Consider the following 17,861-nt stretch of genomic DNA (forward strand, 5'->3'; position numbering starts at 1 on the left):
ATCCCAAATCTTGGGGTTCCAGTGTACTCCCTCAATGACTAGGGAGGAAATACCCTAGCCCCTTTGTATGTGTATGAACCAATTGACCCCATATCTCTAAGTGAGGATATATTCCATGTTCATTTCAAATTTCATTTAATAAGTATGCGCTGAAAAGAACTATAGGAAAGTTAACAAATGAAAAAGGCAGTAACAAATGGAAATAATATCACCCTTAAAAAAGTTACTGTATATAATTAAATAGCACACCTTTCATATTTTTTATACTGGCCACAGAAAGTACTCTTCAGTAAAGTGTAAATAGAAATTAAAAGCAAATGATTAAATGACAGAAAAATAAACATTGCTTTATTTGGAGGAATTAATTTCAGACCCTCCGCATCATAGTTCACTGATTATTTAATGTTATTTAATGCTGAACTGAAACATTCAGTCCTGAACTTTGCACATTAAAACGCATGGAAACTTATTGTCGAAATCAGTTCGAATTGACTGTATTTGTGTTGACAGAAGACCAAAATAAGGCTCAAGGGCACGCCATAGCTTCTGCACAAAAAATAAAAAATAAAATAAAACCAGCAAAGAGAAAGCGTAGAATTGTAGTTCGTTCACTAGATATAAATGTAATGAAAATATACCGTTGGGCTTAGTAGGTAGTATAGGATGGGGAAATGTGTGCATGTATCCTCCTTTCAACAAAGATGGAGGCAATTAGTGACTTTAAAAGAACATAGAATGATCTACTTTAATTATGATTATGTGTAAGCTGAGCCTTTGAATAGTTTTAACACAGTTCCATATGTCTAGACTTTGTTGAATGTCAGGTACATGTACATTGCAAATGACCTTTAGTTATGAAAACTGTTACTTTCCACTTTAGGAAGGACTGAGAACTTTGTGTGTTGCATATAAGAAATTCACGCCGGAAGAATACGAAAAGGCGTCTAAAATTCTGCAGACAGCAAAATTGTCGCTCCAGGAACGGGAGAAAAAATTGGCCGAGGCCTATGAACAAGTAGAGCAGGACCTTATTCTACTTGGTGCTACCGCTGTTGAAGACAGGTGAAGTATTTTATTCATTATATTTGGAGCAGATATCCTGGCAGTTGTGACTAGATGCAGTATGTTATACCTTTGCTAAGCCAGGTGTGTCGGTGGCCTGGATTCCTTTAGATTGAATTTTAAAACTCCTTACTCATTTCAGGAAGTGGGCATTTCTGCACCTTTCAGAAAAAGGTCTGCAAATAACTTAGTCATAAATGGCAGTAGGACGTCCTGTAATAATTTGTATATTTCTGTCGGCAACCCGTCCGGTCCTGCTGCTTTACCCAACTTCCCCGCCCTAAGTGAGTTCTAAACCTCCATAGATGTTATATCACTATTTAGTACAGTCTGCTACAGTCACTAATACTAGGGGGAAAGTCCTGGTCTAGCCATGCCTTGACCTCTTCCTCGGTAACCACCATCTCTTCTTGATATAACTCCCCAACATATTTGTAGAAAGCTTCCTCAATTTCCTCGCATCTTGTAAGAAGTCTACCTGAATGTTCACAACTTATGGAGCTCCTTACTTGCTCCATCTTGGCTTTCCAGGCTAGCAGTTTCCCACAGCACTTTCTATACTCAAAATGTGTGATTTTGCTTGCCTGCCACCTCTTTCTTAGCTTATCTACCACTACTTCTTCAAGTTCCATTTTTTAAGGCATGAAGAGAAACTTGTAGAGTTGCTTTCTCACTTTTATCCACAGCACATACCAACTCCTGTTCTCGTTCCTGAATTCGGTTTTCTAATTTAATTGCATGTTTTTATTTCTTTATGTATTGAGTCATTTTGGCTTACATTTTTTAATATAGGCACACCAGCTCTACCCAGAGGACGTTTTACTTGTTATTATTCTTACACTTGTAATGCCTATGGCCTATATTTTCAAAACGAGAATTATATTGAAAACAGAATGCCAGGCTTGCCAATGCCCAAACCAATTAGCTTTGCCAATGCTTGTTTACATTGAGGATCCTCCTTCTACACACGCGCCGGGACACTTCCGAGTAGCTGTGCGCTTTATAAGTGGAGGCTAACATAACATAACATAACACATTCTGTATAAGCTTTGATATTCAGACCTCCTTGATTTCACTAACCACAGTCTTGATTCTTATTTCCCAAAACGGTTGTCAGATTGCAGGAAAAAGCTGCTGACACAATTGAAGCTCTTCAGAAGGCTGGCATGAAAGTTTGGGTCCTGACGGGAGACAAAATGGAGACTGCTGCCGCCACGTGCTACGCCTGCAAACTTTTTAGAAGAAGCACACAACTCCTTGAGCTGACAACAAAGAAATTAGAAGAGCAGAGTTTGCATGACGTTCTCTTTGAGCTAAGAAAAACTGTCCTGAGGCACAGCGACAGCTTGCCCAGGGACAACTTCTCAGGGTATGTATCTCGTTTTAAGCTTCCAATATCAGAAAATCACAGCAGGTGTTCCTCAAATGTAGGAGAAGTGTAGTTAATGTAGAGAGCTTGTATGCATAGTGCATCCAGCCAGTTATGGTATCTTGAACACTAGATTGTACCTAGAAAGCTCAAATAGGGCCTAATAAAAAGGAGAGGATGCGACAAAAAATCACCTTTTTACTTGGCTCCTAAAATCCTATCGTAGGTCCTTTTAATTACAGGTATAAACAGTGCCTTGACAGTCTCCGCTTTCATACCCTGCTTGTGGGTGAAAGTGTTAGGGGGAGTACCACGCCTTACACTCTCCTTTATCCTCCTGTGCATGCAGCCAAAACGATGACCAGGAGAAACGCATTGGCTCTCAGTACCATGGTAAGCCTTATCAGTAATGTTGGCACTGGCAGCTGTCCCACACCTTGGGTTCCGGGTCGCTTACTTGTTTTGGTGTTAGGAACCTATGAGTGGGTATGCACCCAAAAAGAAAGAGAGAGAAAGGGATGAAAACATCTACAACAAAGTACGGTGTGGTTGAATTGGCACTGCAGTAGGTGCTGGGAAAGCTAAGAGTTCAGTGGTACCACTGGCTGCAGAAAGGGTGAGCGACAAAGGGGCTTCTGGTTCATTAGTTACAGCAGATGTTAGGCTCCCACGAATGAAAACGTAGAACACATTACACGACGATTTTTCAGACCTGCAGATTGAGTACTGAGACTAGTCAACTTAATAAAGTAAGCTGTGAGCTTATTTCTTTTCTGGCCAAGGAAGCAAATACTAGGTGGTAATGACTGGCAAATTGCATTTATTGGCTTGGGTCATTGATGAAAGAGAACTATACGATCATGGAGTCCCTGGAGGACCAACTCCAGACCAATATGTGACTTATGGAACAGTGTAAAATCAGTAGAAAGTGAAATGGAGAGCCCAGCATCTGGAGATGGGGGAGGGGCATCAAGAAAAATATATTTTGGGGGGAAGAAGGAGACTTCTTGGAAGCTTCAGTTGAACATGTTACAAATTCAAGGAAGACGTTGGCTTTCAGGATTGTGTGTTTCACCACATATAGTGTTCAGAAAACAAGGATGGGGCACAGATAATAGATCCAGAGTTAGGAGTCTGCATGTCCTATAGAGTTTGCATGTCTTGTGGGACGCAAACTGAAAGAGTTTATTCAAATCCTGATCAGTGTAATAGTGATGATAAAAAGTATACAGCTTTCTCTTAGGTCCTCTACCAGGACCTTGGAAAGAACAGGGTCCTTGTGGCTGACTGTCCCCAAGATTATTAGATTGCTGGTGGCTATGCCAGTGGGAGAGAAATGGCATTGACATATGTTTTGCTGAAAAATGTTTGAAAATGTAACACAAAGAAGAGGTAGTACATGGAAAACTGTAGCAGGTGTTTACTTTCCACATGCAGGTATATTTGCACTGCTGCTCTACATGTTGTATTTGATCTATGTGAGCTGGTGTGCTGCTATCTATGGTTTTCTTGTGCTGTATGTTAATTAAGTTTAGTGGTATGTTTGGATGAGTTGGAGGTCGAATTTCGATCATCCATGGGGGGTGTTGTAGTGCAGAGTACAAGCAGGGAGCAGCTCAGAGTGGGAATTTAGCAAATCCGCGCAGCGTCAAGGGACGAACAGAACAAGGTGCAGAGTGGGGAGCAGTGTCAGGTGCTAGGAAGTATGTAATGTACAGCGCAAGGGGATAGTGAAAGGTGCACTGGGATGAGCATCTCAGTGTGCAGCGGGTGAACAGAACACGGTGTATAGAAAGCAATGCAAATCTTTTACCTACCTACTCGTTAATATATCTGGCCCAGTGCCTTGTACCCCCATTACAGTTCTATTACTTATAGAGGGGTGAAAAGTAGCCTGCACAAATGAACACTATATCACTTTTAAGGAAAAAATAAAATTAATTACACAATAGCACACCTGCACTACAATGAAGCGTGTAGCTGACCAACATGTCTAACTCGACAAGTCCAATGTTGGACTTAATTTCAACATTGGTGTCCTAACTTAAACATGTTATTTCCTTTGAAGGGTGGGAATGAAAGTGCTAGAACAAACCCTCCCTCTGCCTTTTCAATTGTATTCATGTCCACTCTGTACCAGAACGTTTGTTGCACAATGTTGAGTTTTCTTAAGAAAGGGATGTAAAGCCTGGTTACAATGAAAAGGCCTCTGCTTGTGTCTGTGACCATCAGCAACATAGCCATTCCAATATGCATGAATCACTCTGAAAGAGTGTGATGAAATTCGTCCATGGATGGATCAGAGCAAGGCTGAACTCTGAGCCAAAAATAGCCCTGGATGGTTTTTATTATAGGACCCAAATTGCACCTATAAGCTAGCGTCACAAATAAGCTATTTCCAAGACCTCTTCATGAAGTCTTCAGGAGTTTCTACCACTTGAGACATTTATTTAAATATGGGGCCAAGCTGTGTATTTTACATATGGTTGTCCAAAGACAGTATGCGAAGGTGGAATAGTGAATTGTAACAAGTATATTCCAGTCCTCCAAAGGTAATGCTTTTAGTGCCCAACATCTCACAGGTGCTAACTTCAAGGCCGTGGCAGAAGGCTGTACAACAATGGTTGCAATGTACGGTTTAAGCAAAGATAAACACATTGCAAGTATAGTATGCCTTGTAATGCATTTACCATAGTGAACTACCTGGGGAGAAGTGAAACAGGCTTTGATGCATTGTGCAACTCCACCTTCAGGTATTGTGTTGCGAGCTACTGCCTTTTGATGGAAATGGTGCATGGTTTCAGGGGTCTAGAGTTAGCACATATTAGCTGTTGGACACTAATCCATGCAAAAAGAGCAGCGGGTCCTGTTCATGCAGCAGAACATTTGCCATTTGGATTAGTACACAAGGATAAAAAACACTAGTTTAAAAGGCTATACAGTACTCACTATGCTTCAAGACTTAAGCAATGACAAACTTTGTACAGTATGTACTATGATAGATTGTTGGGGGAGGTCTGGAATAGACTTTAAACTGCTTGTAGCAGTTGTCAAAAAGTACTGGTTAAAAAGTAATAGGTAATGCAGTCAGTTCTCAAGCAATGTCGTTTTAAGGATTTATGGGGCCCTGGGCAAGACAAGATTTGGGGGCCCCTGTTTGGACCAACTTTAAATGTTCTTACCCATTGTCACTTGATGCTAAACAAACTTTTAGAAATTGGATTGAATCAAAAACAGTTGATCTATGCCTTGCCAAGGGCCCTAAACTCCCTTAGATGACATTGGGCACAGAGACAGTTGTAGGCAGAGGGGATAGGGGTTGACATACAGAAATAGTGATGAGAGAAAGAAAGTATCCTTTCCCATGGTGGCCTTTGGAAGGTGGAGGCCCTGGCCAATTGCCCACTTTGCCCATGCCTTAAAATGTCATTGGAGGGGACACTCATGAAATATTCAAATATACTTTGAGGCTTTCTAAACAAGTCTGACTTCAGTAGATGTTTTTTGGCAGTGTTTCACTTCACCCACCCTCCTCCCACCCCCAAAAAGAAAACTTGGCCGCTGGCGAAGATTTTATGTAAATGGAATGCAAATAATTAGCTTTCCACTAGTATGATGCAGGTTCTCGACTCCAGTACCCCTCCCGCAAACAATGTAACAAGTTGATGATTTTGAACATGTTAAGTCTCAATTTTAATACACAGTAGCTAAATGCCATAGATTTTACTAGAAGTATTGAAGGAGAATGCCTGAAATGTTTCAACACTTTCATGGTGTGCTAAACAAGTCTGTGCCAAAAAAAGTTAGTAACAATGAACTAAAGACAAATTATGCACTGTTCAGTCCAGTTTCTCTAATAATGGTATCAAAAGCCAAATATTTTAGAGCACTTCAGATATACTGAGTGTACAATATGACATCCTCCTTTCATAATTCAAGATGTAGTATATCTTTCCTCAGTTCTTCCTTCAACTACCTTTCATATTCCCAACTCATCCCTTCTCAGTAAATTGTCAATACCTTAATATGACAGGGAATCTACTTGTAGGAGATAGGGTGGAGTAACTAATTTCAGTCAGTATACAGAGATGCTATCCTTATAGCTAGTCAGATGGTACCGGCTCACATGCCAGACCTACCAGTCTAGTTAAAGACATGCAGGTTCCAACATACTAATCTGAAAGTTTACACTATTCTTACAGGCTCTGCCCTCAGACTATAGTACTGATAACTTCAAGAAAAACTTTATCAGTAAAGATAATCTAATGTTTTCACAACATAGCAGTAAAGCAAAACAATTCAATGTGGTATGGTGCAATAAGGGGACCATCTTAAATGTTTTTTACACATGGAAGATGGCCGACAAGTTGATTCACACAATGTTGCCAAACGGTCGAATGGGTCAGCTTCTAAAATGTCAAGATGCCCACAAAGTTTGTCTACATGCGATATGATGGGCATCTTGGAAGTCTAGAAAATACACAAGCTATCTGGAAACTGCTATTGGCTTTGCTATTGTCGGTTCAATTTAGTAGGCATTGGCAAAGACAATAGAGTCAAGCAAGAAGCTTTGGCAAAGCAAGGCTGATTGCCAGTGTTTGTTTCATTTGTATCAAATTTCACAACTTTCAAACTCCAGTGGCTTGCAACACAAGATGATTGAAATCACTGATGGCCACGATGACTGTTTCCGTTGATTAAATAAGCTACAGGTTTGATGAGGTTAATATTGCCCAAAACAAGGATTTCCATGTTGGCGTTTGTAGGAGAGTAGGGTCTGCTATCCTATGGTCACCCCAAATTTTTGCTTTTTGCTTCACTGGTTTTCGACTACTGAGGCTGTGGGCCTGCTGATCAGACCCCCAGCCTGCTGTTCTCTCACTAAATTAATGATACATGTGCTATAGGCACATACCACAATTGGAAATGGACTCCTTGTCAGCCCCTGTATAATGCACTATAGGTGCCCAGGGCATAGGGGCCACCAAGGCCTACCAGGGGCTGCAGCATATCTTTTGCCACCCCTGGCTGGTTCTTAAATTGACACAACTGGCTGATCACTCAGCTGGGGTAAGGTGGTGTAATCACCCCTTGCTTAGATATAGTATACCTATATCTAAACCTATATCTGGACACATATTAACCTGTGAGCCACTCCTATGGAAGGCCTCATCAATCCTGGAGGCAGAGTGCGTGGTTTCATGTGAGATGGAGCTCTAGCATGAGCTGAGCCTGTCTGCAGCTGTCGGGAACAACTCCCTAAGCTGTTTCAGGATAATGCCATACCATATACTCTTAAGTGCCTTATAATCCTCGCGGTTATATAGCAACTTTGGTTTGGCTTTATCAAAACATGTCGTGTAAGGTGTCATACGATTTGGAATACTATCCCCTCGCCAGTTCTGGCGACGGGGATAGCATTCCACCCCTCTAGAGGGATAAGACATGTTGCTTTACTTAAATGCGGTTAATTTCTAAAAAGACCTTAGATCCACAAAATGGATGCCTCTGCCACAGACAAGAGTCTGGACCCCTGCAGCTGACCGAAACTCAGCCAAATGGGGCCTGGACAAAGGGTTTCCTGTCGCAGGAGGGTGTCACCACCCTCCAGACAGGAGATAGTGGATTGTAGCAGGGAGGTTTGAAAGAAACCAGACACTGCCTGGGGCGCACAAGGCTGCCCCTTGCATAATCCGGCCAAACCGGTTCTGGGGCACTCCAGCCCTCGTGCCAGGGCGGCCTGGATCAAAGGAAGGGGGTGTATCCACCCACTTCCTGGGTCCCACCCATAGGGGGGGACCTAGCAGGTAATCACGCCCCCCAGATTCGAATAAGAGTGGGAGCAGTGCCAATGCACTTTAGATTTCCTGAAAGAAACATAAGAAACGAAACTCTGGACCCTTGGACCTCCTACTCAACGTGGAAGCCCGAAGAATCTCCCTTGTGGTCAAGGAGTGACCACCCTGCACCAGCAGGCACCATCCAGCCCTCGACGTCTACTTTGTTGCAGTTCCCGCCGGAACTCGAGCGACAGAGATCGACGAGATCAAGCTTGCCTGCCTTCCAACAGCCCGATCCACAGTCCCTGCAGAGCTGAGACCCGTGGAGGCGACCGGAAGCGTGGGGCACGCCATCTTGAATTGACCACGAGACGCTGACCGTGCAGCCCACGAGTGACCCTCGAAGCTGTACACCGGGGTTTGAGAAGCCCCCACCCTGAGCCACTTTTGCACCGAAGCTCACCCCTCTACACTCATCGAGTGCTGCGTGGGGCCCTTCTGCTACTTTTGGCTCAACGCGTTGGCCCGGTCACTTGCCAGCCGGCTAGTGGCCCCTGTGCCGACGAAAACTTGAAACCAACTTGTGAATCTGGTTGCTCCAGATCTGCACCAGCTCCCCTGAAAAGGAGCCCCCACTCTGACCTTCCTGGTTCGAGTGAGAAGCAATCTCCCGGTTCCGCGTGGATTGCTTTTGCCAAGTGTTGTTTGCTCCAATCCTGAAGCCGACAGCGCCGACGGCGAGAGCCTGCGTGGGACAGATCGTGACCTGCTCCTGGACGTCGTAGATGCCCCAGAGCCCACGTGACAGCGGAGAGAAGCACCTCGACAGCGACCTGATTGCGCCCGACATTGCCTGGTTCCATCCTGGTTCCACCCTGGTCACTGCTGAGTGACCCAGACTCTGTCCCCTCTGCTTTCAGGTACTTTTCGACTCGAGTCCACCCTTGGACTCCACCGGACACTTCTCTTTCACCCCGCCTGCAGCCCTTTCAGCTTCAAGCACCAAGAGCCTGCGTGTCAAAACCCGACGCCACTTCGACCTTGTGCACCCGCTTCCTGTGGGTGAGGTAACTTTGCTCCGCCGGTGTTCCCACACTGGTGCACACGTCTAGGGTCTGTGTCTTAAGTTTTGTTCCTCTAGGTTCAGCGGAAGTGTCCTTAAACTTTAACTTTACAACTTTTACGCACCATTGGTTAACATTGGTGCATGCGTGCGCTTTCCGCACTGCTCCCGAATCCCGTGGGCCTCTCCCGACTTCAGCACTGCTTGTCCTGACTGCTCCCAGCGATTCCCTAGGCCCTAGGCCTAACCACTGTTCGATTGGTATCTCTTATACCACTTGTTTAGTATATGGTTTGAGTGGCCACCCGCCCTCATCCATAATTGTGCAACTTTGTATGTTTAAACTGTGCTTTTGATTTAACGCTTGTGCCCCTTTATTCATAAAGAATACTGGGGATTGTTTTTAGTAATAAATACATATATTTTTATAATATATACTTGTGTGGTGTCCTTTCATTTGATATTACAGGATTGTATGTGGTAAAACAGCTCGCTTAACACGACCTCTTAAGTTAAGCCTTTAGGCTGCTTAGTCCATGCTACCCCTAGGATAGCTTGTCTAACAAGGTTGACTTACAACCTGACACCATAAGGGATTGTTTGGTCTGATAATAGGTGGTTCCAGAATTGGAAACATCACCTATCAGGCCAACTTCTCACAGCGTTGAGGATGTTTAGGAAAGTATGAATCAGTTTGAATTTCAAACGTTGTCATCAGCAGTGTAAGACATAGGACAATGTACAGTTGATGGCTACTCTAATCTCTTGTCCCCATCCCCAGTGCTTGAGCTCAAAGTGCATCACTGTGTTTCTCTCCAAAAATGTGGCGCCAGACTTTCAAGCCACAACTTGCAAAGAAGATAGAATCTGTGCTGAAGATGAAGGCCTTGGCACTGACTAAGTCTTTGGGTGTGATATCTTTAATCTTGAATTATTTTTTTATTGATCACAGTGTGGATATTTAAATAATATCCTGTTTTGTGCCTAATCTGGTAGCAAACACACAAATGCTCACATGGCCTTTGGGTACTGTCATTGTCGTTTTCTAAGAAAAAGGCAGTGAAGCAGCCAAATAAGTTTCATGGTCCAAAGTTGAATCAATACTGAGACTTAACTCTATTATGAAACCTTGGTTGCTCATGCATGCTTACAAAAATGGCTGTACAATTGATTGATTGATCATTCTACAGATTGTATCAAAACGGTTTGTTATTGTTAAATGTCTCGAAGCAGTTTGTGCTATTTGTCAATGTAGCCTATTTATATCCATTGTACCCAGGTTTGCTGTTATGCAGGAAGACACAATAATATGATCGAACGCGGAAATAATACACACGCTATGGTCTTGCCCTTTTCTGACTGGGTACTGAGGAGGGGTCTCAAAGGCACTATCGGAGCTGACAGGCTTGCACCACTGGGCCACGCTGGAACACTGCATACTAGGGCTATCTCCATAGCCCAAAACTGCTAAAGTGTTGCAGCGCTTTACAGACCTCTCTCTGCTGCTGGCCAGATGATTACTTATACAGCGCAGGAAATCCTCACAAGCACCTAAAGTAGAGACCTGGAGGGAAGAGGTGGTATGTTGAGGCTTGGCAGAAAATGAAGCGCTGAGATGTGAGGAGTATAGGGGCCTACATAAGAAACAAATCTCTTTCGATTGAATCGTACTACTTGAAAAGTTTTGTGCACAGGTGCCAGATGCCTGAGTAGGGAGAAGCGGGATACATACCTGGTCATCGCCCTTGAGGGGTTCATGGTGCAAACTCAGAGGCGTGGGGCGGCATAGCTAGTGCCTTGTGGATCCATACCTAGCACCTAATGCTTGTTCAGTAGTGTGACCCGAATACCCTCACTGGGCTATTCTTTCTTCCCTAGTATTGAAGCACCCCTCTATAAGTGTTCACAGGGTGAGCCGGCCACATCTAATCAAACACCTCCCGGGACACACAAGACTGTGCAAACGCCCTATTAATTGTAACTCTGCCTACAATATGATCACCCAATGTTCTAGGGGGGGTGTTTGGGTATTGTTTAACTTCTATTTTGTTGCTACACTTTTGCGGTCTTGTTATCCATGCTGTTGCAACCCACGTGGTCTGCATCTTATACATTGCTAAAAGTATAAATGTAACACTTTATTCTTGCTTACAGCACTGATGAGTGTTTGTTGTATCTTATGTCAATTAAAAATGGAAAAAAATCTGCTCTAAAAAAAAAGAGCTAGAGGTCTATTTTACCTCACTTTCCTTTCAGCCTTTGAACTTCATACCAATCCTCTAACTCCCTCGTAGCAGCATTTTAAGCAGCCTTAGAGTTGCAGAGGCATTAACAGATCACAAGTTAATTTAACCTTTTGACTATGTAACATATGGCATTTATATAATCGGTATAATAGATAAGTAATTAGTCCTAACATCCCATTGCCCCATACTTGTTGCCAAGTTGTTCTTTAAGATTGAGACCACAAACCACTGAGATTGTAGCAGACATGTTCGTCTCTGTTCACTCCAGAAAATTCTTAGACTTTTATCAGAGCATCAGCATCAAGTAATTCACCAAGAATTTGAGCAAACCTAGAGGGGCAAAGATGGCTATGGAATAATTCTGTGGACTTGCAGTGTGACACACTAAAGCTTTCTCAAAGTCACTCGCCCTTAAAGCTACCCAGTATCAATTGAGTATCCAAAAGTTAGGCTGTGGCCATGCTTATTCGATCTCTGGGTTTACTTCAGTATCATAAAGTCTTGTAATCCTTTGGATTCTCATCCATTGAAGCGAAAGCTAAAGATTAATGGCCTTGTTTGTGGTTCCCATTAAGGGCTGGGTTGCCCTTTATCTGGGATTGTGAGAAATTGCTATTCATGTTGCCTTAAAAATTGCTAGTACATCCACAAGATTCTATGATGTACCCTCAGCAGTGCATATTAGCCTTAAATGGTTTACACAGTGGCATGATCCTTCTTGCACATTATGGTTAGGTTCATTGCCTATAAAAGTATTTCGGTAACCATTGTGAGTAGTTGCCACATGAAGCATTTATTTTGCCTGTAAAACAGCAACAGTGTAAATCAAAAAGAGTCCCTTATGTCTACAAGTGGATTGAGCACAGAACATCCTTATTTGATTCTGTCAAATACTTTACTGTTAGTACATTAGAGCCTGTTTTTTTCTCAAAAAACTGCCTACCACTATTTTACTGAATTTGAGAAATCCATGTTTGAGGCAGCTGATATGCAAACAGGCCCTCAAGTACTTTGCATGTAAACGTAATGCTTTGAACAAACTGAAGGCCGACTATTGTATGCAATTCTAAATTGCCTAAATAACAACATAAAAATAAGTTCTAGGTATGTGTGGCTGTAGATACACATGCTTTGCACACTCCTGCCATCTAGTGTTGGGTCTGGATGTGTGCAAGTTTTTCTTCGGAAAAGTCTTTAGAGTCATGAGGAAAGTGACATCTCCTCTTGGCGATAATGCGCATGGGCATCGACTTAAATTGTTAGATTGTTTTCTTCTGCTGTCGGGTACGGACCTGTATTTCTGGAATGCGGTTCGAGACCGTTTCGGATTCCTTTCAGTTTGTAATTCACCCTTACCCTCGTCGATATTGTCATCGAACTCGTTCCCATATTTGCGTTTCTCAATCTGGAAAACTATCTCCTGTTGAATTAATGTGCCCCAACCGCTGCATTCAGCCCGCGCCCTAGCGGGCCTCTTTTTCCATCTCTTTGGCTTCGCCTCAGAATTCCCTGCTAATGGAATGGGCTCCATTCCGTTTCTGCCCGAGGTGCCTCACTAAGGACTCAATTCAATTAGATCTTTATTCGGTTATTTGCGAAAAAGAACAACCATAAAAGCACAGTATAATATACATCATAAAAACAGTTTGATAAAAGAAACCACGTTGTCCACAGGAATAAAACACGATTGATCTGTAGGTGAATGTATACAACAATATATACAACAATTTCACGCATTATCCCTCCATGCTGATTCTAAATTTTAGGGCTAATTTAAAACAAGCATTGGAAATGCAATAGGTCTCGCACCATTAGAGTTAGTGCTTTTAGAATTGTTTATGGGTTTTTTTTGTAAATGTTTAGCATTTTTGTTTCCTGTAGCCAATGCTAAAGAATTACAAATAAAAAAAGCCATAAACATTTCTTAAAGCTCTAACTGAAATGGTCTGAGACCTATTGCACTGTGTGAGGGTGAGGGGTTGAGGATGAGTGAGGGTGAGGGTGAGAGTGGGTGAGGGTGAGTGAGGGTGAGGGGTTGAGGGTGAGTGAGGGTGAGGGGTTGAGGGTGAGTGAGAGTGAGGGTGAGTGAGGGTGAGTGAGGGTGAGTGAGGGTGAGTGAGGGTGAGGGGTTGAGGGTGAGTGAGAGTGAGGGTGAGTGAGGGTGAGGGGTTGAGGTTGAGGGTGAGGTGTTGAGGGTGAGTGAGGTGTTGAGGGTGAGTGAGGGTGAGGGTGAGTTAGGGTGAGGGGTTGAGGGTGAGTGAGAGTAGTTGAGGCTGAGTGAGGGTGAGTGAGAGTGAGGGTGAGTGAGGGGTTGAGGGTGAAGGTTTGAGGGTGAGGGTGAGCACACAAGCTTAGGAGTATGTCTTAGCACAACTTGCCCTCACCAATCACCTTTCACTTCTCAGGGCCTATGGACTTTCAAGGCTACAGATAGCATCTGCCATGTGCCTTAGAGGAACATTTATGTTTTAAAAATGTATTTGACAAATAATTATCGATCCATAGTTCAGCGCCGGCGAGATTATGCATTTTTGATATTTTTTGTTGCTGCACAGGCACTCGTGAGCATCATCTTTACCAGACTATACTATGGGTGGGCCGAGAGTTAGGCAGTCCAGGATCTGGGTGTTGCCATTTTAGAATGGCCCCTTACTTGCCAACTGATGGAGAATTGTTGGGTGGTCTCACTACTACTCGCTGATCTTGTAATTCATGCTCTAATACAAATGAACACTAAATAGCTTTTTATTCACCATCTCAGCAAGAGGCCAACAATTGAATAAGCAGAGTGTGAACCCTTCAGTGAACAGCACCAGTGTAAGTTGTGGATGACTTGAGGATTGTCGCTCATATTTTAACAGATTCGTAACTATTTCACATACATCTTTTTAGTACGAAAGATTCGCTGTTTTTTATTTTCTCATCTCTGATGCATTTTACTTGTTTCTTTTCATTCCTGCATAAACCATAGAGCCAACTCGGCACAAACGTGTTATAATGTGGTCAGAGGGAGGGGCACTAGATGACGAGATGTGGACTACCGCCACATTATGCAAGCTTGCCAGAGCCTCTGTGCCTTGTGGTAAACTACAGCTGTTCTTGAAGTGCTCAGAGCTGCTTCTTCATTCAACGTAAGCCATCGCTTCACTCCAATGAGAGCATCTGAGCATCCTGAAATTGACGTCCTTTGCATAATAAAAGTGTTTACATACCTCAAGCTTCTTTCTCTAGGATTCTTTCTGTAGGATTTCCTTCTGTTTCCTGCTCAATGGTTTCTTCAATGAAATGTTCTTAATTGCTTGTTTCTTTGCTGATTTTTTGGAGAGCAGAACTAGAGCACAGCTTGTAGCTACTCCTTTCAGTCTTTCGTCATATTTCAGTTACTGGTGCGTGTACTGCATCATTGAGGCACACGGCCCTGGTGCTGGGTGTGCAGGGTCGATTTTTACATTGACACAAACATGGGAAATAAGTGGTGCAAATTGAAATTATACTGTTTTCGTGCATGCTATTTAAAAAACAAAAATACGCTATTCCCTCAAAGTTATTACCAGCAAAATAACGAGAGTGTAGTTTGCACAAAGCTCTAAAATAGCACTGGAAACAAAGACAACAAGTGAAAGCAAGTTGCGGTAAAGCTGGTTTGGGCTTTCATTTAATGTTATTCCCGAAATGTGCTCCAGGCAACACGTTAATCTCTTTGTACGTCGTGTTTGTGCTGCATATTTGGAGGCTTGACAATAACATGCTAGTTGGGGCTGAGCAACACCAAAATGGTTAAAGGGACTGTAAGAAGGGACGGTGCAAGGAAAACAAACTGCGAGGGGCGGAAGGAAGGAGACAATGTAAAAAAAATTCAAATGAAAAGAAGCGAGACGGGTCAATTACATGTTCCCTCCAAGCGCAATGCCGCTGCCAGCAGCGGCAGAGCAAGAAAGTCAGCACAAACAAACGGTGCGAAGAGGTGGCTCAACATATAACGATGCCGACTTTGGAGAAGGAGAACAGGGTTCGAGCCTCAGCGTGGGCGGCATCATTAATTATAAATTAAATAAACTGAGATCTCCTGCATATTAAATATAAATAAATAAACAGCGTGCGTGGGGTGAGGGCAGGAAGCTGCCAGATATGGAAATACCAGCATCAAAGAAAACAAGACGGAGGGAAGAGAGGGGAGAGGGGAGGGGGGAGGAGAAATGCGACACGGCGGGAAGGGGCAGGCAGGATGACTCAGGGGAGGGGGCGGAGCGGGGCAGAGCGGCATGTGGGTGTGAAGAAGCCGGGCCTTTGAAGTGAAGCTAAGCTTCACTTCAAAGGTGTCGGAGGAATGCGGGCGGCTGTGCACGCGCTTTTAAGCTCAATGCACATGCGCATTGAGCTTAAAAGTCACGGGCACTGCAAGGAATCGCCACGATTCCTTGCAAGTTAGATAAAGAGTAGATGAGCCCCTATAGTCTCGCTTGCTCGATGCGCATGCGCATCGACAGGCGAGACCTAAAAACTGACTACAAATAAAGTGCATTCGTTATTTAGCAGCTTTAGGTAACAAAGTGCAGGTTTAATCTGGGTAAAATTAAGTCTTTTAAGAAGAGGCTTAAGGTAAACCCTCCGAGGAATGTCATAAAAAGGACAAAAGAATAAAAAGTGCACCAAATCCTGCGGAGACACAGAGTCGCAGCCGCAGGTAGGTAACACTTGGCCTTGATGGCTTCCTCTTGGAACGGCTAATAATGAAAGAGGTTCAGCCGAAACCTAATTAACAGGAAGCGGTCAAAGCTCGACATTGGCCAAGTCAGATATGGTTCCATACATAAAGTAGTTTGTATGACAACATAATTTCTATTGCTGCTTTTCTTTAAGTCCACCTCCTCCCGCTAGAAAAGCTGAGAAAGAAAAAAGCTATTTTTCACAAGCTTCACGTCGGTTACAGTAATTGAGTCGGGATTTGAGAAGAGTTCCGGGCGCCCCAATGCAGTGAAACAATTTTTCAGGTATTTTAGCCACGGGACTTTTAACATGTCCGTGCTTCTCTCAGGAGTTGATGGTTTAACGGGAGGTCCTTATTTAGCCAGCATTTCAGACAGAATGTTAAAGGCCGAAGTGCGATGGTGTCTCCTTAATATGGAGAGCCTAACTCCTCATGCACTATGAAATTGGCGGTTCCTTTTGGGACCCCCAGAAGCTGTTTCAAAAAATTATTTTCTGTTACCACCAAATCTTTACCATTCGTGTGCCCCCATAACTCACTTCCGTAGCAGCCTATTGCCACACTCTTGGCCTGGTATACTTTTAGCAAAGCCGCAATTGGCCGTTTTCCCATTTTCCTCGCAAAATTAAAAATTGCTGCATTTGCCCGTGTTATCTCCCCTTTTTTCTTCTGAATGGCGTGGCCCCATTTCAGTTGGTTATCAAACAGGACCCCCAAGTATGAGAAGGTTTTAGTCGTGGGAATCTTCTCCCCGTTTACATGAAATAAAAACTCTCTCTTACGTGCTGTGCCAACATTCATAACAAAAGATTTTGAGTTATTAATGGAGAGATCACGGGATTTCATAAATATAAAAAAAGTATTAAGCGGCAGTTGGAGCCCTTTAGCGGTCCTTGCCAACAAAACGGCGTCGTCCGCATACAGTAAAACAGATAACCCTTTACATCCAACAAAGGGATAATCAGCACTTGTTTTTAAGAGGGTATTTTCCACTAAGGACTCACGGACCGACCTACATCAGGTCTGCAACCTGTGCTTGTCTCCCGCTCACAAAGAAGAAGACTGTGAGGGCTGCTGATCGTTTCGGTCAAAGAAAGCCTTATGGGACCAAAGGGCCCATCGCAGGGAGATGCAGCATCAAGAGGTCGATAAAACACCGGACATCTTTGGTCAGCAGGATGTCGAGGATCAACTTCATGAGGATTCTGCGGTCGAGGAAGAGGCTTTTTTCAAAGAAGACTCCGGCTCCAATTTCGACTTACAGATCGACCTCCAGATGCAGGACCTTCCATTGGGTCAGCGTACTGCCTCCCCCATGCTGCCAAACCATCGTCTCCTGATGACAGCACCTCATATCAGAAACTTATCAGCAGGGCTGCAGGCTACCATTAGGTTCCCCTTCATAAAGATCCTGTTGAGGAAGATTTCCACTCTGAAACCCTATCCAGTACTCATAGGGCTACCCAATACTTCCCTATGTTAAAGGCATCATGCGTCACCCTGATGACATCTTTAAAGACCCTGCTCGAAGGTAGCTCCAGGGGAGTCTGCTTTTCTGTCCACCCATCCTTCGTCGGAAAGCTTGATGGTCCAGGCTTTGTGCTCTTAAAGGCTTGTCTGCAGGTTCCTTCCC

The 17,861-nt window shown here is 43.6% G+C and overlaps 1 protein-coding gene across 3 annotated transcripts in view; it reads left to right on the forward strand.

Annotated features, from left to right (window-relative positions):
- The window catches only part of ATP11A (ATPase phospholipid transporting 11A), a 912,970-nt gene that overhangs the window by 725,002 nt on the left and 170,107 nt on the right, over window positions 1-17,861 (forward strand). For all 3 annotated transcript variants that reach the window (XM_078657659.1, XM_078657658.1, XM_078657657.1), the window contains exons 18-19: window positions 881-1,062; window positions 2,180-2,431. In XM_078657659.1, the coding sequence (XP_078513785.1) occupies window positions 881-1,062; window positions 2,180-2,431 (434 nt within the window). The remainder of the gene's footprint in view (window positions 1-880; window positions 1,063-2,179; window positions 2,432-17,861) is intronic.

This window comes from Lissotriton helveticus, chromosome 8 (genome assembly GCF_964261635.1).
Source record: "Lissotriton helveticus chromosome 8, aLisHel1.1, whole genome shotgun sequence".
NCBI classification, from domain to species: Eukaryota; Metazoa; Chordata; class Amphibia; order Caudata; family Salamandridae; genus Lissotriton; species Lissotriton helveticus.